The sequence below is a fragment of the Xenopus tropicalis genome, chromosome 4 (genome assembly GCF_000004195.4).
Source record: "Xenopus tropicalis strain Nigerian chromosome 4, UCB_Xtro_10.0, whole genome shotgun sequence".
Taxonomy (NCBI): domain Eukaryota; kingdom Metazoa; phylum Chordata; class Amphibia; order Anura; family Pipidae; genus Xenopus; species Xenopus tropicalis.
The window spans coordinates 136,629,298-136,655,324 of NC_030680.2; the positions used below are offsets into that span (position 1 = coordinate 136,629,298).

Consider the following 26,027-nt stretch of genomic DNA (forward strand, 5'->3'; position numbering starts at 1 on the left):
CACTCTTTTAAGACAAGGGGTTCTAGAATCCAAGTCCTGAAGCCATGGATGCCATTAGACACAGAGACAAGGGGTTCTAGAATCCAACTCCTGAAGCCATGGATGCCATTAGACACAGAGACAAGGGGTTCTAGAATCCAACTTCTGAAGCCATGGATGCCGTTAGACACAGAGACAAGGCGTTCTAGAGTCCAAGTCCTGAAACCATGGATTCCATTAGACACAGACACAGTTAGAAGTTGCTCAATTACTGAATACACGGCACTGTCTTCAGTATGTCTTCATTTTATAGCCTACTTGTAAGTGACTCTTGGATTGCCTCCTACTTATATTCTACCTCACAATTATCTTCAGGTTAAGGTTCTTGGTTTGTCCCGACCTGTCTGATCCATTGCTTTCAGACCAGTTTTACATGTGTCCAATTAGCATGGCGTTACTTGCCACATCTTCCATTTTTCTTGTCACAAGATTTTCCAGAGATGGAGATGGCTAAATCATATTAACGGTGGGAGAAAAATATTTTTATTGGGAAAATCAATATTAGACTATAGCATGGTTCCAGGATGACTGTAAAAAGTTTGTAAAAAATATTCGTTTAGGAGGCAAATACGAGGAACAAAGAGTCAACTCGTCTTAGAAGCACTGGTTTAGATGTTGCAGTAGACTCTAGAGCAGGGGTCCCCAACCTTTTTTTTAACTGCTCTAGAGAAGCCAATGGTTCCCAAACTTTGGTGCTGCCTCTCTAAATGGGTCCAGAACAGTGGCTAACAAGGCTAAGCCTGAAGTCTTAGGGTGAGATTTGGTAGATACTTCAGTTTCAAGGTTAATTAGTGTAAGATTTAGGATACAGGCTTGTTTGCTGTCCTAGATATTCGTGGAATTATGGCAGAAAGGCTGATACAGCACTGTATATATATAACTTTACTATGAGCAAAGGGTGGTCCTGACCAAATGTTGGACATCAAAGGGATGCCTTAATCAAAAGTCCAAAATAGTCCAACATTAAACATAACTGAAACAATTAAGTTGCACAAGAGGAAATAGGCAGACGCCAGATACATAACATGACAGAATAAAGGCAATGTTAAAGAACATAAGCAAAGTCAAATTATTTTATATAAAAAAAAAAGAAGTAATAAAATCATTCTTGGAAATCTGAGTTGTCAGAACTCCACATGTCACTGAAGTCCAAGGTAGCACCTGTCATTCTTTTAAACATGTCCTTAATGTCATCACACGTTGTCTCAAAGTGCGTGGTGGCATCATATGATCTGGAGATAAAAATCTGCAGGAAAACAGCAGCCATAGTCAGTTACTGAGGGTTATCCCGATACCCTGGCTAGTTAGACTCTAATCCCCATAGTGAGTTGACCTTTCTTGCATCGCTTTGTTATTCAACCTCTGGTAAACTCGGTATAGCTAGAGGGTCGCTGACCCTGGTGCAAAATTTAATGCAGGTCCTACTTCTTATTGCCAACACCTCCACTTTCCCCAAGACTACTAGCTTCTCAATCTCCAGATACTGGTGAAAATCATCCAGCTATAAGAGAGATGCTAACAAGGTACACAGTTGTAACTTTAATCATAACGTTACTCAGCCATGGGGAGGGCTTTAGCAGGAAGTTTGCCCCACTGTGGCCTGTGACCAACACATTCTCTAATGCTGAGAGTTGTAAGTTATGTAACATTCAGACCACAAGTCAAGGCTGAATTTAAATGTTGTGCAGGGCCCTCTCACCCCTGCTCGAACCCTCCCCCCACACTGCTTGTACCCTCATCCCCCCACTGCTTCCCTCACCCATCCACCCAGCACTGCTGCTGCTGCCACCCACTCCAACATGATCACCTCCATTGGGAACTGGGTCCACAGGAGATTCAAATGGCTGTCAGAATTATATTATTATACATTATTATAATACACAAGTTGTAGTGAATCATGTGACAAAAATTACATCACTAAGTATTGTTTAAATATTTAATATAGTACCCCATATTGTAAAATATAAGGATATTCTAAGTCACAGAGGAGTTCCATGATGATATCAAAGCACAAGGCCAAAAGCTGAGTGTTTTTATAAGGGTTATAGAACTTCAAGGTCACTTCTGATTTTCTCATATTTACAACAGGGTACTTTATTATGATACACAAGTTTAAGTGAGTCATGTGATAGAAATTACATCACTAAGCATAGATTATAACTGATGACATCACTAAATACCATTTATATGGATATCATTTACATTTATATTCATGGCTCTGGTGTATTATAAGAATATATATTGAATAATGTTATAAATATAAGACATTTAAACTGTACACCTCTGGGAAAAAAAGCCATTTGGGGTTATTTACTTGTAATTTACTTGTTATTTATTTGTACATAATGCCTATTATCCCACACCCCTTACCTAAATCGCTGACACTGGTCAGTTTTGCTTTAAAACATTAGGGCTCTGAACCAACCTGAGCAACCAACCACTTTAGCTAAATGTCCAGCTCTGTGATCTCACCTGATTTTTTGTCCCGTCGTGCTTTGGAATAAATTGATCATTTATGGACACAAATCTGTAAAATATGAGTAAACTATTAGCAAATGCAATTATTAAGGCCTACAGACACAAAGCCAATCACATTGCTGGGATTTAAACATATAGTTGGTATTAACTACAACTCCCATGATCCTTAGTTTTCCAGTGCTTGGAGATCATTCAGCATGGAAAATGTGAATAGCATGCAAATGTGGAAGCTCTACTTTGGGCATGCTTATAAATTCATTTGAACTACTGAGACTTTTTAGTCCCAAAACATTAACTAGAGCATCTTTGGGCTAAAAAAAAAGCACTAGCAGGGTTCATATTCATAATGCCATGCTTCTGTGCAGCCCCAGACTGGGATTTCAAAATAGTCCCTGGCATTTCAAGTACACAGAGGCCCAAAGAGCCCCCCACCAGCCCAATAAATAGGTTACCAGTCTGGGCCTGGGTCCAGTGCTTGCTGAAGTTTGTACCTGCATGGAATTCCATCCGTAAATGATCCCTAAACGTCATTTCTGTAAAGTGGAGCACAGTGCCTTTGCGCCAATTCAAATTTGAAGTTGAATTGATTGAATTCGCCAAGTCAACTTTCAAAAAATGAATAGAATTGCCTCGAATTTGCCTGTCAAGCAGTGAAGTTACCATCAGGTACAAGGTACTGCCTTATCATTACTGCAAGACAAACATCTTGTATAATACAACATTCCATGGTTTGTGATAAAGCAGAAATATCATAATCAGCTGACGAGGGCATAAAAGAGCATATTAAGGGGGTGGTTTACCTTTAACTTAATTTTTAGTATGATGTAGAGCAGCGATCCCCAACCTTTTTAACTTATTAGCCACATACAGATATAAAAAGTGTTGGTGAGCCACGCGAGCATCAAAAAGTTCTTTGGGGGTGCCAAATAAGGGCTGTGATTGGCTATTTGGTAGCGCCATGTGGGCTGGCCTGCAGGAGGCTCTGCTTGGAGTAAAACTGTGTTTCTGTGCTTCCAAACCAACCCCTTGGATTTACAAGGGGCCTGCTTTAAATTTCTCAATAACTTTATCCCTGATCTGTCTGGTGTGTTCTTTGGACTTCATGGTGTTGTTGCTCCCAATATTCCCTTAGACAACCTCTGAGGCCGTCACAGAGCAGCTGTATTTGTACTGACATTAGATTACACACAGGTGCACTCTATTTAGTCATTAGCACTCATCAGGCAATGTCTATGGGCAACTGACTGCACTCAAACCAAAAGGGGCTGAATAATTACGCACACCCCACTTTGCAGTTATTTATTTGTAAAAAATGTTTGGAATCATCCATGATTTTCGTTCCACTTCTCACGTGTACACCACTTTGTATTGGTCTTTCACGTGGAATTCCAATAAAATTGATTCATGTTTGTGGCTGTAATGTGACAAAATGTGGAAAAGTTCAAGGGGGCCGAATACTTTTGCAAGCCACTCTATAGTAACATGCACTCCTTCCCCTGCATGCAATACTGTGGCGTTTAGCTCACAGAAATGTCTCGCCTGCCTTTAACAGCTCATTCCAGTACCAGGAATAGAGAGTCCCTCTGACGCCACTTCCTGCATTCCAGGGAAATTCTGCAGAACACGCTGCCCCCATTAGTGTTGCAAAACAAAACCGCCCTCGGAGAAGCATGAAATACATAGTTTCGCCAACGCAAGACACATTTAGCCATAAGAGGACTAAGCCCTTGTGTGGCCCAGGCTTAAAGTCACAGTACATTGTGTCCAAAAGATTGTGTAAATTGATATATAAGATACAATTACATTTTAAAACCCACCCTTCAGTCTTGCCTGTGTAGTTTTTTTTTATATATTTGCAGACCATAAAGGACCATTTTCATATTTGCAGAACATAAAGGACCATTTCCTTAATCTCTGGTTTTAAATCCAAGGCCAGAGCAAGGGGTAGACAGCAATTGCTCTGGCCTAGGGTGTAGTTATATATGGAGAAGGGGGGTGCAATTCTACAAAATATGTTTATTGTGGGGTGCACAGCAGCACCCCAATGCGAGTGGTTCATTATTAGACCAGCTCCTTGTCTCCCATAACCCTTACTGTGAGTGAGACAAGCAGCGGGCATACATATGAGCACATAATTATAGTTTTTTGTTTAGTCGTAGCCCAACCTTCCTGCACTACTAACAACTCTCATCTCTATTGCCCGCCCTACAAGTAGTTGTGGCCTTGTTTAGAAAACCAGGGACACATAAGCGTTGGGCTGGGAGTGGGGTGACTTCCCTCAGATTAATATCAGTATTCCAGGGGCAGTATCATTTTACCAGCAAATAAATGGCCATGGAGCACTGGCTCTGCTTACTTTTGATCAACAGGCTCCAGTAGCTCCAGGGCCGGCTGAATCTCTTTCTCTGGATCTTCCGTTTCCACCGTTGTGCTAATTATAGCCACGTATTTCCCATCTGATGCCACGCAGTGTGAGCAGGAGACCATGCAGACATAGATATCTGAGCAGAGGGAAAAGACATGACAAACTGAGTTTGCAGCCACAGCCACTGCTAAAAATACCCCTTGGCACCTGGTGGGGTAAAGGCTCAAACTTGCACTTGCTAGGGTGGGATGAGGGAGCTAAGCAGGGTACATATATATGGTAAAAGTTCAGATATATGGTTGCGCTGCTCTTTATTTTTCTAGCATGCTTTATGTACCACCAATATATAATTCTAAGAACCTTTCCGATGTACATGAATTTGATACATTTTGATGATTTTAAAGTGCACCTATCACCCTCCAATAATAGAGCTCTGGCGGGGCTACTTGCCCCCAAGCAAAGTGGAAGGAAATCATTTGATTGTGATAGATACCCTTTAACTGGTTCTGACAGAAGTAGATCCATCTTCAGCCTAGTTTTTGCTAAATTGGTTTAAGAGAACGAGTTTACGAACAGAAACGGGAATATAAACAGCCAGGCACAAAGGTGGCCTGCGGGTGGTGGCTAGAGGGTTTACGTGCCTTCATTTGGGTCAGCACCAAGAGGAGCTGATGAAATCTGGGCTTTTGTCTTTCCTCAACTACAGCCTTCATCCATTAATCGGCAAATTAAAGAAATGACCCATAATATTGTAAGGAATCGGCAGCTACAGGCGCCTACTGTCTGACATGCACATACCCCACTGCTGAGCTTCTCTGTACCCAACATCTGGTTTTCTGTTCAGCCTGACATGTGTGTATATTATACATATTATGCCCTGCCTAAATATTTATAGGATACAAATCTAAATAACTGTTGGAATCAGGATCCCAGTTACATCAGCACTTGTTGGATTAGAATATTGGGCTGCTTTTATTTTTTTATTCTATCAGAGTATAAAATACACTCCATCATACAACCTACACTGCTTAGCCTTGCTTCTCCTCTCATCACTTCATTCTCTGGAACTCTCCAGCCATCAGACTCTCCCCTTCCTTCCAAATGCTCTCTAAAGACCCACCACCAGTGACTGCAATGGCTACCCTGGAACTTTACTTATTATTATATAATATTTAACATAGTTTAGCAGCACATATAAAACAACAGGTTGATATAAGAGTATCACTTTATCATAATTATCATTATACCTGATTTGCGGTTAACCTGAGTCTGAGGAATGATGATTTGACACGAGGTGCATTCGTTGGTGTCTCTAATTGGGTGGCTGAGGATGCAAATGGCTCTTATCACGCGACCAGTCTTCTTAACTTGATCAGGGACATAACTGGGGTCACAGATCAGCTGCTTACAGTGAGCAATCTGGAAGACAGGGCATGACATTCACAGCAGCCATTCTTTTGATATCAATTGTGCAAGGGCTTACATTTTAGCAGCCCTCTGCACTCCAGCACTTGAGTCAAACCAGCACTTGAGCCGAACCCTTCATAACTAAAGGCCATATTGTATTTACACTAGGTAACTTAAAAAGCTTTATGCATTTACATTTTTCTGCAAAATGTTCCTCTGTTTAGGGGAATACTGTAAATGGCCAGAAGCATGTGGGCACACCTACCTGTCCAACATCCTATTCCCAGACCAAGGAGTTTAATATGAAGAAGGTTCTCCCTTTACTGCAATAACAGCCTCTACTTATCTAAGAAGGTTCCCACTAGATGCTGGAACCTTGTTGGGTTGGTGTTGTTTTCTCTAGAGAAATCGCACATGTGAAGGGACATGATTATTCTTTACAAGAAAAAAAAACACAGGGCATTTAGACAGACAGAGGGGGATCTTTTTTCCCATATTATTAGTATTATAAACATTTATTTATAAAGCACCAATATATTCTGCAGCGCTGTACAATAAGTGGGTTTAATATACTGGACATACAGAGCAACATACAACACAACCAATAACCGATACGAGATGTGAAGAGTGCCCTGTCTAAAAGAGCTTACAATCTACAAGGAGAAGGAGTTAAGACACAAGGTGTGGGAATGGGCAAGATGAGAATTAAGAAATGTGAGAGGTGTGGCGCAGGTTATTGCTTTTAGCAGCACACTGAGGTTATGATTAACCAAATGAGGGTAAGCTTCTCTAAATAAATGCATTTTTAAAGATATTTTGAAGGCAGAGAGATTGAGAGAAAGTCTGAAAGATTGTGGGAGCAAGTTTCAGAAAAGGGGGGCAGCCCTTGAAAAGTCTTGAATGCGAGCGTGTGAGGAGGGAATGAGAGAGGAGTTGAGGAGCAGGTCAGTAGAGGAGCGTAACAAGCGGGTTCCCCAGAGATGTAGGGTGGGGCAGAGTTATGGACTGCTTTGAATGTGAGAGTCATTAGTTTGAATTTTATCCTGGATGGTAGGGGAAGCCAGTGCAGGGATTGGCAGAGGGGCATGGCAGAGGAGGAGCGGTTGGAGAGGTGTATCTGCCTGGCAGCAGTATTCATTATGGACTGGAGAGGGGACAGTCTCTGAAGGGGAAGGCCAATTAGCAGAGAGTTACAGTAGTCCAGGTGAGATATGAGAGCTATCTCCCATAACCCTGTATTCCCTCACTTGCTAAAAAGCCATCCAACCCCTTCTTGAAGCTATCTAATGTATCAGCCAGTACGACTGATTCAGGGAGAGAATCCCACAACTTCACAGCTCTCGCTGTATAATAATATATTATCATTTTGAATGACAACCACATCCACTTCTGAAAATGCCCCAATCTATGCGCTGAAGCACTGCCCTTAAAGGACAATGAAAGGTTAATATGAATTAAAAGTAAGTCTAAAGGCATTCTTTTTAAGTACTTACTGCATATCTAAATTCCCAGATCCCTGCTTGCTTCTCTGAGATATGGTGCTGGCAGCCTACAGCAGTGTGACGCCTACAGTGACATCACTGAAATCTCTCTCCCCTTCCTGTAGGTGCCAGCGGTAGCCTTCCTATTCTCTGAGCATGTGTGTAACTTGATCCTGTCTCCTGTTCTGAGCTACACATGCCCACCAGCCAATCAGAAGCGGATCTGGCAGAGGGGAGGGGGGGAGGGAATGAAACACATGTGCAGTATGAAGCAAGGAGGGAAAGGAAGGGAGAATACCTTTTTAGAGATGGCTGCCTGTTCTAGAAAATGTGAAGTAAGTGTGACTGAGTAAATATTTGATTAGGTGAGCCAAAAGTGTGATGTTTTTACTAAACAATAGGAGGACTATTGGGCAGTATGCTTTTTAAATTTTGACTTGCATTCTCCTTTAAGGAGCTAAGGAATTGCTTTTCTAAAATTCAGGTTCTTTGTTACCCCAGCGTGTATTTGCATCAAATGAAATACAGGTATAGGACCCGTTATCCAGAATGCTCGGGAACAAGGGTATTCCGGATAAGGGGTCTTTCTGTAATTTGGATCTCCATACCTTAAGTCTACTAAAAAAATCAATAAAATATTAATTAAACCCAACAGGATTGTTTTTCGCATTCAATAAGTATTAATTATATCTTAATTGGCATCAATTACAAGGCACTGTTTTCTTACTACAGAGAAAAAGGAAATCAGTTTAAAAATTCTGAATTATTTGATTAAAATGGAGTCTATGCGAGACGGTCTTTCTGTAATTCGGAGCTTTCTGGATAACGGGTTTCCAGATGAGGGGTCTGATACCTGTATAACATTATGGTCACTATTACCCAGGGGTTCAACCAGTTGCACATTTGCTATACGTTCTGGGTCATTAGAGAACACTAGATCCAATATAGCATGGTTTCTGGTTGGCTCCTCAACAACCTGTGACATAAAGTTGTCATGCAACAAGTTTATAAACTTGTCCTAGCAGTACTATGGCTCCAGTCAATATCAGGATAATTAAAATCCCCCATTATTATCAAACTAGCAGCCTTTTCTATTTGCAACAGGAGCTGAGCCTCTTCGCTTACATTAAGGGGTCTATAGCATACCCCTACCATTAATTTGAATAACTTACTACCTGTGAGAAGCTCAACCCATAAGGCTTCAGCTCCCTCGTTTACAGTTACCATCACTTCCTCCTTAATATCAGTGTTACAGTAAACCTTCCCTGTAGTTTTCACTCAGTAATATCATGTGCCAGATCTAATCAGTATATATGGAATTTCATGGGGACATCTCTCAATGCACAGTAGCTGTTCCACCCTACAGACATTACGCACTGTTTGTGGTGTCCCTCCAACTTTACTGTACTAGCATGTCTAACACTGTTTTTATAGAATCCCCATCAGCCCCTGCAACTTCCCTTCTGGCAGCCATTTTGTCTTTGTGATTTTTAGACAGGAAGCAAATGTAGGGAAAGTTCACAGATTCACAGCTGAATTATGGAACGTGTAAGGTGATCTATAAAGAATGTATGTATTATAAGTCACACTATTAATATATGCTGCAGGGCCACATAGCTGTCGACTTCCCTGGTTTTGTTGGGAGTTACATGGTTCCATCCCCCTGGTTTTCCATCACCATTCCTAACTCCTCTAGGTTTTAAAGATTCTCCGGCAATTCCGCACATACAGTGTGCGGGGGGGCAGCACTAGATCTGGGTTTATTTAATTTAAGATTTATTTTAGACCTGGGGCATCGATGTTTCTGTTGCTTTTGTTTATTGCCCATGTGCAAATTTGCCCAGCGTTAGTAAATCAGCAGGAGGCTTAGGCAAGAATCATTTACAGTAGGGAGGTGCACAGAACATGAACAGAATGGTACAGACTTGTCTTACCTCTCCCTCCGACTTCACTCCAACTACTTGTCCATCTTCCATGAGGATCTCATCCACAGGCTTATTTAACATATAGATCCCACCAAACAGGGCACTCAGCCTAAGATGATTGAGAGAATATTTAAGTATTTACCTAAAGCGGAGAGCTCACTTTGAAAGTAGTTTACATTTGGAGTCAGGCTGGGCCTGATATCCCAACACCACATTAAAAGCCATGTAAAAAATGTGCCAAAATATTAGGCACCCCCCAGTGAAATAGATTGCTAAGTTTTTTTCCCAGGCTGGTAAAGAAAGGAATTGCCCTTTAGTACCAGGAGATTCCCTGTACCCCCAATGGATTTGGAATGACTGTTTCAATGCATTATTATATAGGTTATATAGGTTTGTAACATACATTCTAAAATGTTTATCCTTTATAAAAAGTAAGTACATTTGGGCAATCAAACCTTAAACCTAACCTACAGTATGTAACACTGACAAGTTTTAGTAATTTGCCTATATAGTACATACAAAGTATTAATATTAATCCACATTTACTAATTTTTAAGACATTGTATAATTCTAACTGTATACATTCATTACTGGGTGTTTTCTATAATGCGGGCATAGCATAATAAAGCTATCAGACACTTTCAAGGAACTGTGTCTCATTTTTAACTCTTTTTTATGGACTGACCATCTCCTGTGTTTGCATTTCATATTAAAGAAGAGATTCCTAGCCTAAAAAAAAGTCTCGAAAATCTGTATTTTTATATACTAAACTTACTTTACCAACCCAGAGGCTCCACAGCAGTCACTGACACTGAACATGCTCAGCTTGTTTATGGCTAAGAAGCTTATCTTAGGGGTCATTGAAAATCTTCAAAACTTAAAGTGAGGCTTTAAGTCGGTCCCTAAGTTTAAGTAATTGTAAGTCAGCAGATGGGGTGCTACTGTGGGTATCTGCTAAGGCCCTTATTCTTACAGCTAAAAGGCTTTGGTGACTGGGGGTTTGTACAGAAGCCCATACAAATTAGTAGTTCTAGCCCAATTCTTTGTTAAACTTTTTTTTTCTAAAAAGTAGAATTCAGTTATTGTTTCTTACCGGGCAAATCCTTGTGGAAGCTCTCCTAGTCCATACAGGGGGTAAAGATACGGGCTTTTACTGTATTTCGCAAGTGATTCACAGTATAGTTTGATACGGTTTATTGTTTCTAAGCATGGAAGGTCCAAGTAACTGTAAAAAAAAAATCAAACTGTACAGTCAGCAGCCAACTATACTCTAATGTCAGTCTATGTAGCATTACCAGTGGCATTATTTACTATTTCATGCTGCAGTCAGGAGTGTGTGATGACAAATGTAGCCTGTTATGGACATTAACTTAAAGACAGACAGGAAGCAGGCTTGCAGAGAACCCTGGGACAGGCTTGGACTGGCAGTCTCTGGATCCTGGCAAATGCCAGAGGGGCTGCTGTAACATGCCATAGACAGGAGTGATGTGCAGGCCAGCCTGATACCCGTAGGACCTGCGGGTTGAGCAGGTTTGGGCCGACCTCGCCACATCAACTGCGGGTTGCGGGCAGGTTCAGGTTGAGCGCTTCTGCTCACCCTCCCTGCCCGCAACCTTACACTGCCAGCTTCCTCTTCCGGCTCTCTAATTTATAGGTGCATGCCTGGCACACCCCATTTCGGGGTTGGGCGCGGGTCTATAAATAGAGGGAGGAAGCCGGGTCGGGTAGGGTTCGGGTTGGGAGCGGGTGGGTTAGGGTCAGGTGCGGGTCGAGTATTTTTTGACCCACACATCACTAATAGACAGTCACTATTTATTAGGGCTGCTTGGGCCTATTTTGAATCCTATCCCAGACCTGCACTGAGTTACCTACTACTAGAGTTCAATGCTTGTGGCAGCAGTTTATCAATGAGTTATTTTAAGCTGGCCATAGAGTAACCAATTCTCCTGGGTATCCGTCAGACTGTCCTACAAGCCTAATGGATGGATACAATAAAGATATGAGGGGTTATTCAAATATGTGTCCTGTAGCTAATTTGTTAATTGGGCCATGTTTTTGATAGAAATAAGTAATGGAAAAGACAATGTTTTTGATAAAGTAATAAATAATAAGCTTTAGCATCAGTGCCCACTTACTCATCCGTTCTGTACAAGGCGAGGGCATGACCAGTAAAAGCCATGACTTCTGGACCTAGATCGAACCTCCTATATAATTCTCTCATGGTCGTCTTTGTTGGATCAATGTCATATTGAGTCTTTGCACACTGCTCGTTGAAGTTCACCACAAACAGGAGGAATTTTCGGAAACGCCTTTTTTCAAATATGCCCATTAGGTCTTCCATAAAGGAGAAGAAAAAAAAAAAGAATCCATGGGTCTTTTTGTTGCATGGCACATCAAGTCAAGGAAAGGCAAGGAAGTAAAAATGGCTCAGCAGAACCAACATCCTTAGCAGCACATTTCTTGACAGAATTATCTTAGCAGTCAATGTTTATAATCATGATAATCACCTGTCAAGAAAATCCCCCAGCACATTCGGGAGCAAAGTGACAGAAAGGTGATTATGAGTTTTTTTTTGTCCCCTGCACATGGAACTACAAACCACCCAGTTGACAAAATGCTCCAGACTGCCCTGTGTGCCACTGCCCTTACTAGGTTATCACTAATATTTTTAACCATCTCACCAGAAGCCAAAGCTTCTTCCTCTGTACAAGGGACTTTGTGAATTTTGCCAGCTTTGTAGACATAACTCCCATCTACAACCTTGAAGTCTATATATCGGGTGACTTCTGTGTAGAGAAGCATCTTCACCAGCTGTCCTAACAGAAGGAAGAGGAGAAACAAATAAGTGTTGATATGAACCCCATTCCCATCTAGAATACGCTTTTCCTCTGCCAGCTTTTATGAGACAGTTCTAAAACTTGTCTTTTGTTTTCCTTGGAAGTGACGGTGGTACAAAGAGATTCTGATTTTCTCAAAGCTCAAATACACTGGTGGAGACTATGCCATATTCCATCAGCCTTATAAATGATGGGGGGCTAGACTTGGTACTCCTGCCGTTATTTAATCCACTTTAATGTTTTTCTTTCCTCGGGTACCAAGTTGTTGCTGGATTAGGTCTCCCATTATGCTTCACTCCATATATGTGCTTCACAATGCACAAGAAACCCTAAAATTACCACCCAGCTAGGGCCAGGGGTAGATACAGTGCCCTCTATAGGCATTGCAGTTACAGCACCATGTTAGGTTCCAGGTTAGTAAACTGGCTAAATGTGTGTAGGGGTGCACTGAAGACTGGCAGCAAAATAGACCTCTCCTGTACCGTCAGTAAAAGTACATTTATTATAGTTTATTCTGAAACAGGCTCCATCTGTATTAGTTTAGTATTTGTTTATGTAACTTTCTTACCATTGGCCATAAGGAACTTTGGTACGAGATCCACATTCCATTCCCTCCCTCTGCCCATTGGTTCTGGGGGTCCATTAACTTTAAACCTTCGATACAGCTGAAAGCACAACATTGACCAACACAACATTGAGCTGTTATTACGATTGAAATATCACAATGACTACCGAAAATGAAAGGACGGGGCAATCAGATCAACATAAAAAATGCTGAACTGGAACCGCTCAGTCCTTTCTATCGTCTGTTCCAAAAGAAGCTCTGCTGCATCTATTGATATAGGGATACCCTGGAACTACCACCACCTCCTGAGCAATAATAGCTCCAGGGATCCCATCAAACCCAGCATCAATAGGCAGAGAACACTTGTGCCTAAAGAATCAGGCACGGATAAGATTTGCATGCTGGACACCAGAAATGATGGCAGATGATGCGATGATTCTGGCGCATATGACAGATGCAGCACTACTGCATCAAGCACAACATCCCCTTGCGACTAAAACAATAAGTTTGTGGTGAAAAAACATGGCTATTGTGTTTGATGCCTGTGCAGCTCTTAGGTAGCTTATCCATGGGCCAAAGCTATCTATTTCACTGGGGGGGGGGGGGGGGGGGGGGTGCATAACATTTTGGCACCCACCAGTGTAATACACTATAACCCTTTAACATCTGACAGCTTTGCAGTATTCCCTTTCCATGTGTCCTTATAACTAATCTACCTAATTCAGCTGCTGAACAATAACCTATGATGCCCTGAGTGACATGATGCTGATAGCTGAACTAACTGAACTACCCAAACTTAAGGGACGGGGGGGGGATGGTAAACACAGAGGCGTTAGTCCTCAGTATATACAATCAATTTTTATTGATTAATTGGATTAATAAGAAGGAACACTGTCAGTCCTTATATAACATCAGAAGGTACCTCTTCCAGGGGAGTGATAGATGCGGTCTCTCCTCCATAGTAATCATTCCGGTCTATGTGCAAAACCTTCTTGCCATTCACAGACATGATTCCCGATAATACACATTCCTGTTCAAGAGGCCAAAAATACAGATCCGTAAGTGCAGCTCCAATGAGTGCTTTCCCTGCTAAGTCTTATGTTGCCCGCCAACAGCAGACATACATGATATCACGAGGAAATGTTTAAAGTTGTCTTTGGAATAATGGCCACAGCATTCTAAAACATGTTTTTTGAGTCAAACTATACCTTAGTGCAGTGATCCCCAACCAGTGGCTCAGGGACAACATGTTGCTCCCCAACCCCTTGGATGTTGCTCTCAGTGCCCCCAAACCAGGTAGTTATTTTTGAATTCCTGACTTGGGGGCAAGTTTTGGTTGAATAAAAACAAGATTTCCTACCAAATAAAGCCCCCTGTAAGCTGATAGGGTGCATAGAGGCTGCCTAATAGCCAATCACAGCCCTTATTTGGCTCCTCCATGAACTTTTATGGTGCTTGTGTTGCTCCCCAAGTCTTTTTACATTTGACTATGGCTCACGAGTAAGAAAGGTTGTGGATCCCTGCCTTAAAGCAATATGTGGCAATAATATATATACGTTGGAATGCAGAGTAACATTTTCTAAACCAAATGAACTGATTAAGAAATCATCTTACAGTTACTCCAAATTAAAATATATAGGATCCATGTATAAACTGCTGTTACTGCCCTCTAATGATACTCTTTCAGAATACAGGATAGAGAATCAGCTTTGCAATTGAAAAAGTAATTTATTATTAATTACAGGTACAGGACTTGTTATCCAGAAAGATGGGGACCTGGGGTTTTCCAGATAAGGGATCTTTCCTAATTTAGATCTCTATACCTTAAGTCTACTAAACAATCATATAAACATTAAATAAACCCAATAGGATTGTTTTGCCTCCAATAAGATTTAATTATATCTTAATTGGGATCAAATACAAATACAGTCTTTTCACAGAAAATATGACGTACGGAGGCATACATTTCTGATTGAAGACAAGGGAAACAAAGTCACTCAATAGCAAAAAAAAAAATCGAATTGTTTCATTCATTTTTAAAACTGTGACTGTTTAAAACAAACTTGCACAAAAAATGTTAATGCTGAAATTCTTGTTCATTTATTTCATTTGAATTTTCGAGATTTTTTTTTATCCATTGATAAATCTTGAAAATTGGAATTTGGAAAATTCTAATTTGAATAGTGTCTAGATCACATGGAAGAAAACAATCTCAGAATGTAATAAATTTGTCCCATAATTAAAAGGGATGCATGAGGACTCACCCTACGCAGCTTGGGAACCCACTTTTGGGTCCTGACTTTTAGGTTAAGAATCCCTAACCTAGACTCCACAAGCATACAATACTACAGGTACAGGACCTGTTATCCAGAATGCTCAGGACTAAGGGTATTCTGGATAAGGGGCCTTTCCGTAATTTGGATCTCCATACCTAAGTCAACTAAAAAATCAATAAAACATTAATTAAACCCAATAGGTTTGTTTTGCCCTCAATAAGGATTAATTACATCTTAGTTGGGATCAAGTACAGGTACTGTTTTATTATTACAGAGAAAAGGGAATCATTTAAACATGAAATAAACCCAATAGGGCTGTTCTGCCCCCAATAAGGGGTAATTATATCTTAGTTGGGATCAAGTACAGGTACTGTTTTATTATTACAGAGAAAAGGGAATCATTTAACCATTAAATAAACCCAATAGGGCTGTTCTGCCTCCAATAAGGGGTAATTATATCTTAGTTGGGATCAAGTACAGGTACTGTTTTATTATTACAGAGAAAAGGGAATCATTTAACCATTAAATAAACCCAATAGGACTGTTCTGCCCCCAATAAGGGGTAATTATATCTTAGTTGGGATCAAGTACAGGTACTGTTTTATTATTACAGAGAAAAGGGAATCATTTAACCATGAAATAAACCCAATAGGGCTGTTCTGCCCCCAATAAGGATTAATTATATCTTAGTTGGGATCAAGTACAGGTACTGTTTTATTATTACAGAGAAAAGGGAATCATTTAACCATTAAATAAACCCAATAGGACTGTTCTGCCCCCAATAAGGGGTAATTATATCTTAGTGGGGATCAAGTACAGGTACTGTTTTATTATTACAAAGAAAAGGGAATCATTTAAACATGAAATAAACCCAATAGGGCTGTTCTGCCCCAATAAGGGGTAATTATATCTTAGTTGGGATCAAGTACAAAGTACTGTTTTATTACTACAGAGAAAAAGGAAATCATTTTTAAAAATCTGAATGATTTGATTAAAATGGAGTCTATGGGAGACAAGCTTTCCGTAATCTGGATCATTCTGGATAACGGGTTTCCGGATAATGGATCCCATACCTGTACTAGCAAAATTCATGTAAAATACAAAGATGCTCAGAGGAGCAGAGGCGCATTCTAGGTTTACAACTGATTTCAGTTTTGTGTTTTCCTTTAACTCTTCAGTTGTACAGGTTGTAGAACTGGTCTTCATTTATTTATAGTTTTTGAATTATTTGCCTTCTTCTTGAAATCATTTTTAAAAATTAGAATTATTTGCTTATAATGGAGTCTATGGGGGATGACCTTCCCGTAATATGGAACTTTCTGGATAAAAGGTTTTCTTGGATAAGGAATCCCATACCTGTACTTGGTCTACCTACCCCAAATATACAGTTAAACTCATGGGGGCAAGGTGAAAATATGCCTGGTTATTGCATATTGCACCAATAATAAACAAGGCCGTGCCTCTCGCTCCAGCAGAACAGAACCGGCCATCGCGAGAAGCTGGAAAGAGTTCTGTGTTTGTTTTTGTTGGTGTAAAACGAAGACAGCTAATCTTACTGATAAATCAGATTGAGGTATTAGCCAGTGACAACATTACAAATCCCCTAGCAGCTGACACCTGGCAGCAGGGCTGATCTGTGAGTGATGTCAGCAGAGGCAGTCGGGGCTCCCTGAGACGTGACTGAGTGCAACTTGGTACAACTTAGCTGCAACGTGTAATGGGGACACCCCTAAGTGTAATGGGGACACCCCTAAGTATAAAGCAAGTGCAATATTAATACTGACATATTCAGTTCTGTGCTGGGTATGTAGTTCAGTAACTGGAAGGAAACAAGAGAGAGATCCCTGTTACAACAATTCATTTTATAACCTGTATGAAAGATGAGGCTACTGGCCTGCTGGCTCCCTAATGTCATTCTTAGATTTAGATCAATCATTTTGCCTGGCTTCTCAAGAACTACCACTGCTATGCTTTAACACTGAAACATATACAGAATATCAAAATGATGTGACATGTGTAAGTGTCCCCCTCCCAGCACATTATGCAGTGGCTGTCAGGCCTGAAGTTGGAGTCAAAATAGGCCCCGTGATTTCAAGTACAAAGAGGCCCAAACAGCACCCCCCCCAGCCTAATAAATAGTGAGTGTCTATGGCATCTTACAGCAGCCCCTCTGGCATTTGCCTGAACCCACAGCATGTCAAGTCCCCTTTATTTGGTCAGGGTCCACCTTAGTTGATAACATATGACAAAGGAACACATTGCTGTATCAGACATCGATCCAAGAATACCTAGGGCAAAAAAAATCACTGTTTACCCCAAATATTACCCAAATTTACTTGACTTCAAGGAGCATTCTCCCCAGTATTATCCTACTGTCCTTCAGACTATGCCTCCCACACACTGCTCCAAGCCTGCCCTAGTGGGACCAGTTCCATAGTCTGGGAACCACTGTGCTAAAGGTTGGCATGTAGCGCAGCTCTAGTGCTGCAACCCTTTAGGCAGTTCACATAAAAAGAACAGGAGTCATCAGGAGCAGTTTTGGATGCTGAAACGCTCCAGTGGAGAAAACACACACATGTCTTCAGCCTAAAGAGTAAAGCCTTATTGTCTAAAACAAAGAATCTAGTACTCAAGTATTTATCTTTTGATAAATATCTCCATAAATTTGGGATTCACAATAGATCTGGCCAAGAGAGTGCCAAACCAAATCCCAGATTCAAAAGTATTCAAAGTTTGTAAAAGGGAAAAGGGAGAAAGGAATCCTTCTCATCACATATACTAATTCTCCAAGATTAGCGACTTCTTAAGGGCATAATATACAAAATTGAAAAAAGTTAAAGAGAGAGACAACCCCTTTATATTAGAAGTACGCTGTTCAAAAGCTTCCACTCACTGCCTTAATTGCAATGATAATCAGGCATATACAGTACAATTCATTAACCAGTCTAGGAAAGTGACTAGTGCTTATTGATTATAAAGTGTGTGTTCTTAAAAAGTGCACATTTTCAAACCCAAAATTACTCCAACCTGAAAAAGTAACTTAAAAAAACCATTGTAGGAAGTGCTTAAAAGCACTGTCACTTTATATTTAATGAATTAATTGATTTAATTAAGTCAATTAATTGATATATCTAAAAATTGAAAAAACACAGCACCTTGGCACTGGCACTTTATACAATGGTTTTTTAAGTTACTTTTTTAAGTTGGAGTAATTTGGGGTTTGAAAATGTGCACTTTATAAACAGCTTTATTTTGACACCCCAGGAACTTTTTCATGCTTCCCTACTCGTTTTATGTTTAAATGTGGCTCACAGGTAAAAAAATTTGGGGACCCCTGCCCTAAAGTAATCAAACCAAATCCCAACCATTATTAACATACTTGTGTCTGAGCAAAAGGCAAAACCAAAACCTATATTGTCACCTTTAGTTTCCCAGTGAAAACTAAGAATTCCGTAACTTCCTATTAAAAGTGCTGGGATGAGGCCAAATCTCAAAATGAATAGGCTCATCCTTACAGAATTTCACTCAGGGCACATGAAGCACTTGCTGGTATTCGAGGCACAAAATGCAAGGCGAACTGTTTTTTCAAGTAAGAAGAATAATTCTGATTGGCTAACACTGTCTCTTTCTAACAAAATGGCAAACAAGGCATTAAAGCAGGTGTATTTAATCCCATTAATTGTACAATGCTGAGGAATATGTTGGCATTTTATAAATACACGTTAATAATAATATTTAATCATTCTCAGATCCACACTTCCTCATCTGTCTGGGGGATGCTGGGAACTGTAGTTAAAGAAGGCTTTTTTTATCTGAATAAAGAAACCACTGGTCTTTGGTCATGTTTGGAAGATACCAATACTGATGCCTTTATTGCCATATACAAGGAAAGACAACTCCCCCAAATTGTTCTTTGCTTACCTTTAGCCCTGTCCCCAAAACAATGACATCATACATCTCCTCCATGCCAGGCAGACGCGGCACTCACATGTGTGGGTCTCGCTGATCTTAGCTTTGAAAGCAGAGCGACAAGAAACAACCTTAGCTTAATCTGATTTGCCAGACACTGATAAGCCGGCAGCTTTCAATCAGCCAATAGCCCCAGTGACCCAAAAGCTGGACCACCTGTCAGTAATCCATCTGAGTATTGCATACAGGGGCAGGCCGGTGTGAGAAATATTGGGGGGGGGGGGGTACCTGAAAATGAATTTGTACAATAGACAGTAGGAAGATAAATGCCTTGGTAGCTACACTTTCAATTTATTATGGTTTTGTGTGTGTGTTTTTTATGATCTGCACAAGGAGACAAACATGTGGTCCAACCAGACCCCAGGCATTTAGATGGGCCGCCTCTGTATGGGAATATTGCAGGCAGACTCATACCTACCCATCCTAAATATCTTTGGAGTTCTTATAAACTGGTGGTTAATTTGGCAAACAAGTAGTTGAAGGAGAAGAAACTTCCCAAATTTCATTTCTAACCAATAGGCCCCCCCCACACACTCCCTGCCACCCCCAATCATGTTATTGGCTGCACATAAAATTGCAGGGGTGGGTGGCCATCAATTTTGACCATATCACATCTGGTATCACGTCTCCCTCAAAAGTATAGGCCACATGGATGCTTTGGCAGTTGAGAAGCTTGTTGAGAATCTTTCCTTGTGTGGCACTCCCCCCCCTCCCCAGTTTACCAGGGCAGCAAAAAGCCACTCCTGGTAACTTCAAGAGCTGAAATTTCATCTTTTTTCTGGAATTTTAGCTCCACTTTTGCAGAGAGTGCATTTACTCTCTGTACTAACAATCCTGCCCCCTTGCCTAAAAGTTAATCGCGGGGGGTAAGGAGAGCATCACTTCAGCCAACTGAATCAGGGAGGACTATTATGACCTGATTGGCTAGTCAGAGCATACACAGTGGCTTTCACTTGCTCTGGGTTGGATGTCACCCCCTGGAAGGCAGACATCCCCTGGTGTGTATTGCACCAAATTAACTCATGTAGGCCTCCCCAAGCATTCATTTCAGCTTGCCTATTCTTTTATAAATAGTAGAAAATATTTGAAACAAGAATTATTTATTATTTTTGCAACAAAACTCAAAATTAGGGGAAGATTTATCCTTGATAATTTTTGGACGTTTACCCCCAGGTCAATTTTACCAGGAGACGATTATGTTTTTGGAATGTGGAAAAACCGGAGTACCCGGGGCAGACCAATACAGACACAGGGAGAACATATACATCATACAGTATGATGTCATATAATTGCCATGGTAACCAAGTTTGCTCCTGCTGGGTGGTGTTAGCTACATTCATTATTTTGTAAGAGCAGTCTATATACAGACTGTAGGGTTTATTACCTAATACGGTGCACTGTTGAAAATATACAGCTGCACCTAATGTTGCCACCTGGCTGGTATTTTATTGGCCTAGTCAGTAAAACGCCTGCCAAGGCCAAGGCTGGTTTTACAAATTTACCAGGAAAAGTAGTTGCTGGTAAATTTGTAATAACTGTAGGTTCAGCCCCTGGCCCACCATGATCCACCCAGAAACCACCTGATATTTATCTTTTCTTATCCTTTACTCTTTCTCTACATTGGCCTAGAGACATCCATGATATCATAGCCCCACCCACTTTTGTCATCACCCCATCCCTTCTAAGTCACAGACCACCCCTTTTGTCGCTGCAACCCTAATTGCACCCGGGCCCCACCTCAAATAAGGCCCAGTAGTGTGGCAGTGGCTATATTAATTATTAATTAATTAACTCTGCAAATTAAGAACTTTTTCCTCGCACCAACCCCCACCAGGATAATTGAAGTGGAACACAACAGCTCTCTCTTTATGCTCGGGCCCGAGGGTATTCTGGATAAGGGGTCTTTCTGTAATTTGGATCTCCATACCTTAAGTCTACTAAAAAATCAATAAAACATTAATTAAACCCTATAGGATTGTTTTGCCTCTAATAAGGATTAATTATATCTTAGTTGGGATCAATTACAAGATGCTGTTTTATTACTACAGAGAAAAAGGAAATCAGTTTTAAAATTCTAAATTTATTTGATTAAAATGGAGTCTATGGGAGACGGGCTTTCTGTAATTCTGAGCTTTCTGCATAATGGGTTTCCGGATAAGGGATCCCATACCTGTACAACATTTAAATACTACCTGGATGCATACTTTGCCATAGTTCTGTCTGTAAATCGTCAATTCAATTGTTGGGTAATTCTATATTACATTAGTGAGTTTGTATTATTGACTGTGGTTAGACAAGCGTTAGACAGTGAATATGTGAATGTGGGTATTTGGGTCAGATAACCAACAGGTGCCTAAAATCCTACAATATCTGCATTTATTAAACTCAAGATACTTATCAATATATACATTGCAACACATGGGGGGGGTACAAATGCTGCCACCAACAGGGGCGGCCTCGGGGCGCCCAGATCCCAACTAAGATATAATTACCCCTTATTGGGGGCAGAACAGTCCTATTGGGTTTATTTAATGGTTAAATGATTCCCTTTTCTCTGTAATAATAAAACAGTACCTGTACTTGATCCCAACTAAGATATAATTACTCCTTATTGGGGGCAGAACAGTCCCATTGGGTTTATTTAATGGTTAAATGATTCCCTTTTCTCTGTAATAATAAAACAGTACCTGTACTTGATCCCAACTAAGATATAATTACCCCTTATTGGGGGCAGAACAGCCCTATTGGGTTTATTTAATGGTTAAATGATTCCCTTTTCTCTGTAATAATAAAACAGTACCTGTACTTGATCCCAACTAAGATATAATTACCCCTTATTGGGGGCAAAACAGTCCTATTGGGTTTAATTAATGTTTAAATTACTTTTCATCCAAATTACAGAAAAACCCCTTATTCAGAAAATCCCAGACATTCTGGATAAGAGGTCCTATACCATCTTCCTGTAATTTGGACCTTTTTGGATAATGGGTTTTCAGATAACAGATCCTTTACCAGTATGGAATGCTCCGGAAAAAGCAAATATTACTAACTATATTATCACTAAGTCCAAACCCTTAGAGGCCTGTTTCTCAAAATTTCTACTTTGAATAACCACACAATTAAAAAAAAACTTGCATTTTGCTTGTTTAAAAATCTGAATATCAAAAGTTTGGAAGAATAAAATTATGGAAAAAACTTGAATAACTTGAATTTTACTCATCATTTTTGGAGAGTTTACATGGGTGAAAGTTTAAACTCGCCATTTGATAAGTACACTTTTAAAAATCCCATAGGAATGAATTGAACGTGGGTGAGTTTTTATGTATTAAGCTCTAAACTCCCATTTTGATAAATCTGCCCCTTTATGTTTAAAAAAAAAAAAAAACTTGAATAGCATTAAAAAAAAAAAACTGTTAAATTGGAGGAAAATTCTTAGTTTTAAATTATTTGTTAATTTGTTTTAATTACAATGCATAGAAATTGAAAATTCATATTAGTAAGGGATCTTTTATTCTGAGGATTCAGTTGGGGAAAATGCAGAGATTCAGATAAAAAGTAGTATTCAGCGGTTTGGGGCAATTCTTTCCATTTAAAATTGTTATATTTATTGTTTAATCATGTATGAAAAGTTCAGTAAGACTATGCTAAATGCTAAGCAGTAATACAATAGAAGAGGAGAGAGCTGTTTATAGGCCGATCCCCATAATCATGTCATGTTCTATCCCACAGAGAGTAACATCATCTGACATATACCATCCGGAGAGAGCAGATGTATAGGGTAAGTTCCAATTCCACTGGTTTCCCAGTCAGGCTAGTATTAGCTTGGGCACATAGGACATTTTCTATTGAACAAGTCCCCTAGCATCATTGAGGACTTCATAGATAGACTTTGTAGTTTAATAACTTAATGAAACCTTTTGTATCTCTGCAGAAGAAACCTGAAACACAACAATCTCGACTATCTGTTTCTATGATAAAAGCAAAGCCTTGTGAAAAAGAACAGACGCCTAAATGTGAAGGTAAGTAGGCAACAGCACTCATTAAAGACTTCACAAAAGATTCTCATTTCTACTCCTGAGATACTATTTTCCATTGATTTATAGAGCACTACTATTCATAAATATGTACCCTTGTGTTTTTTTTCATATATATAAACCTTATACCATCCAAAATTCCCATTTAAAAGTCCAAAAAAAATCCCAATACATCCAGGCTTAGCCATTCCACCCTGGTTTTGAAGATCCACATTGTTCATTAGTGAATCTACTCTTTAGGAATTCCTTGTGTGGCACGCACAATTATGGTGATGGTCAAGTCAATTGTGTCCATGGATGCCCCACGTTAGCTAATCCCTTGACTTACTGGAAGGTGGTCCAGGCTGAGAGTAATTTAAGGGTTCCCATTTTTTATCTGAGCAGCCTGAACAGGTGTATTTGCACCTCCTGCAAGTTGATATAAGCATGTATGACCTTTGTAAATAGCATCAATGCGTGCTGAATTTAGTTTCCATTCTACTGCTTTGCATTACTCAATAGTTTTACTAACCATATTAGAACAGAGGCAGGGGTTGGAATCCTGTTGGACGCATTTAGGTTGGAATGTACCCAGTGATGAGCATAGGAAAAATACCCCACTCACTATTTGCTCTGTATCTGGTAGCCGCTCCTGAATGATTTCATAGTTTCAAACTTTAATTGAATGACAGGAGTAACTGTATGAGGCTCTGTTAACATAATCATAGAAAAAACAAGGTGGCCACTAATCAAAGCTGTTATTTATTTTTTTCTTGCACAGGTTTTATTTATGAGACATTTGTGAAGAAAACCACCCATGATACAAAAAAGAACCTCGAACTCGCAAGAAGCACCAGGAACTTAGTGGAGACAGCCATAAAGGTCAGTTTTACACCGGTGACTTCCCCACATCCAAAATGAATAGAAATGAAGAATTCCAATGACAGCTTTTAGCTCTTTGTTGGGAGTGGAAATAAACAGGCAATCTTTATTAATATGTATCTTTTCTATAAACTCACAGGAAAAAAAGATATTCAGTATTTCCGGCTGCTATACTGTCCTGCGGGAGTGCCTGCTGAGAAGAGGATGGGTGGAGAAGACGACTTTCAGACCTGGTAAGGCTACACAAAGACTATACAACTGTTTACTGTATTAGAAATACACATACTTATTGGATTATACATTATATTTAATGTAAATGGAGCCTTTGTGTATTCTTCTAAAATATTATTTTTGCTTTTCAGCGGCAGAGGCCAGCATAGTGGTTGATTCAGAGGAAAACCTGAGATTGAAGGTAAGCCCAAATGTTTGAATTATTAATATAAACACACAGAGACCTTCATGTTATTTAAGTCGATATGTATAATATTATGATTCTTGATCTATGGTCAGGACCCCAAAACCCAGTCCCTATGATGCTAAAGCAAGAGCTTTACAACGGGACAAAGAATGACTGAATATTGATAACAAATCTCTTTGTTTCTTTTTTATAGTCGAAGCTTCTCTTCAGTGTGGATCCCAACTTATGACTTACTCAGAGAGGATCAAATGATAAACCACTTTCGAAACGCTAAATGCTTCACAACCAAGGTGAGCCCCTTGTACACATACGGTCATAAAACCATAAAAAGTGTTGTCCTGTGTTAATTTGGACCCTTAAATAACATATTGCTTAACGGACAGATTATGCATGGTTAGATAAGTAATCTAATATGTTACAGGTACCAGGATTCATTATTTGTCCATTTTTTGCAAAATTGATTTGTTTCTATGTCTCTCTTCTAGGCGGGGTTGTGCACCCTTTTGGAAAGCATGCGTTGGTTTGCAGATGTTGATCCCTACTCATTTGTCCCACGTTGCTACAGACTGAGGCAGAAAGATGAATGTCAGGAATTTATTGGTAAGATTTCGTGTTTGCTGAGCACCTCTTTTTGTAATTTGGGGAGGAGGCAGACATTTTGTTATAATTAAGCAGTAGTAATTATGGCTCAACAGTCATAGAAATGAACGAAAATGATAATCTGAACAAAGTCCTATGGCAGGCCTTAAAGCTATGGCCTGTTGGCCTTTTTACATCTATAGTTCATCTGATTTCATTTCATAATAGACCATCCATTCTAACAAAGACTTTATTTCCCTTTAGATGATTTCATCCAGACAGCTGCCCGTGGCATTTTGAAGTGGGTTTCTGATTCAGATATTCCAGCTTATCCATTTGATGATCCCAGACCGGGGACAGAAACGGTGGATAGCAAAACGTGATGAGTGGTTGAGTAAGTGAAAATCACTGATAGTTTAAACTAGTACCTATACCTGTGTAAGCTATGGAAAGTTCTAGCAATTTCAAAGGCCATGATGCTAGAGCTGACACAGTTGCTATGATATTTACATGTCCCCTTTAGTATGGTGCTGATCACTACAAATTAGTGCCTCCATAACCTGTGTCATGTGATGTTGCTATAGGCAGCCTATAGAAGAGACACCATCATTAACATGTAAAGGCTACTGAGACCTATGAAATGCTTAATAGATAACAAGGGGACTTTTGTCTCTATCTAACTCCTAGAAAAACTGTGTTTATTCATTTCACTAATGATCCTGCTGTTGTTTTGTTTTAACCCCAAAAGCTGGAAGGACCAGTCCCAAACAAATCCGACATTATCTTGATGTCC

At 40.0% G+C, this 26,027-nt stretch overlaps 1 protein-coding gene across 3 annotated transcripts in view; it reads right to left on the bottom strand.

Annotated features, from left to right (window-relative positions):
- Window positions 1–1,098: 1,098 nt before the first annotated feature.
- Window positions 1,099–26,027, bottom strand: part of LOC101730580 (rab GDP dissociation inhibitor beta) — a 39,261-nt gene continuing 14,332 nt past the window's right edge. The window contains exons 1-11 of one of the 3 annotated variants that reach the window (XM_004914093.4): window positions 19,295–19,380; window positions 14,020–14,127; window positions 13,101–13,197; window positions 12,377–12,511; window positions 11,831–12,029; window positions 10,789–10,920; window positions 9,705–9,804; window positions 6,130–6,301; window positions 4,874–5,018; window positions 2,512–2,566; window positions 1,099–1,285 (exon numbers count right to left, since the gene is read on the bottom strand). In XM_004914093.4, the coding sequence (XP_004914150.1) occupies window positions 1,142–1,285; window positions 2,512–2,566; window positions 4,874–5,018; window positions 6,130–6,301; window positions 9,705–9,804; window positions 10,789–10,920; window positions 11,831–12,029; window positions 12,377–12,511; window positions 13,101–13,197; window positions 14,020–14,127; window positions 19,295–19,339 (1,332 nt within the window). In that variant the 5' untranslated portion in view covers window positions 19,340–19,380 and the 3' untranslated portion in view covers window positions 1,099–1,141. Of the gene's footprint in view, window positions 1,286–2,511; window positions 2,567–4,873; window positions 5,019–6,129; window positions 6,302–9,704; window positions 9,805–10,788; window positions 10,921–11,830; window positions 12,030–12,376; window positions 12,512–13,100; window positions 13,198–14,019; window positions 14,128–19,294; window positions 19,381–26,027 lie in introns of those variants that run through there. The other 2 variants (XM_004914094.4, XM_012961689.3) reach the window with 2 other exon arrangements.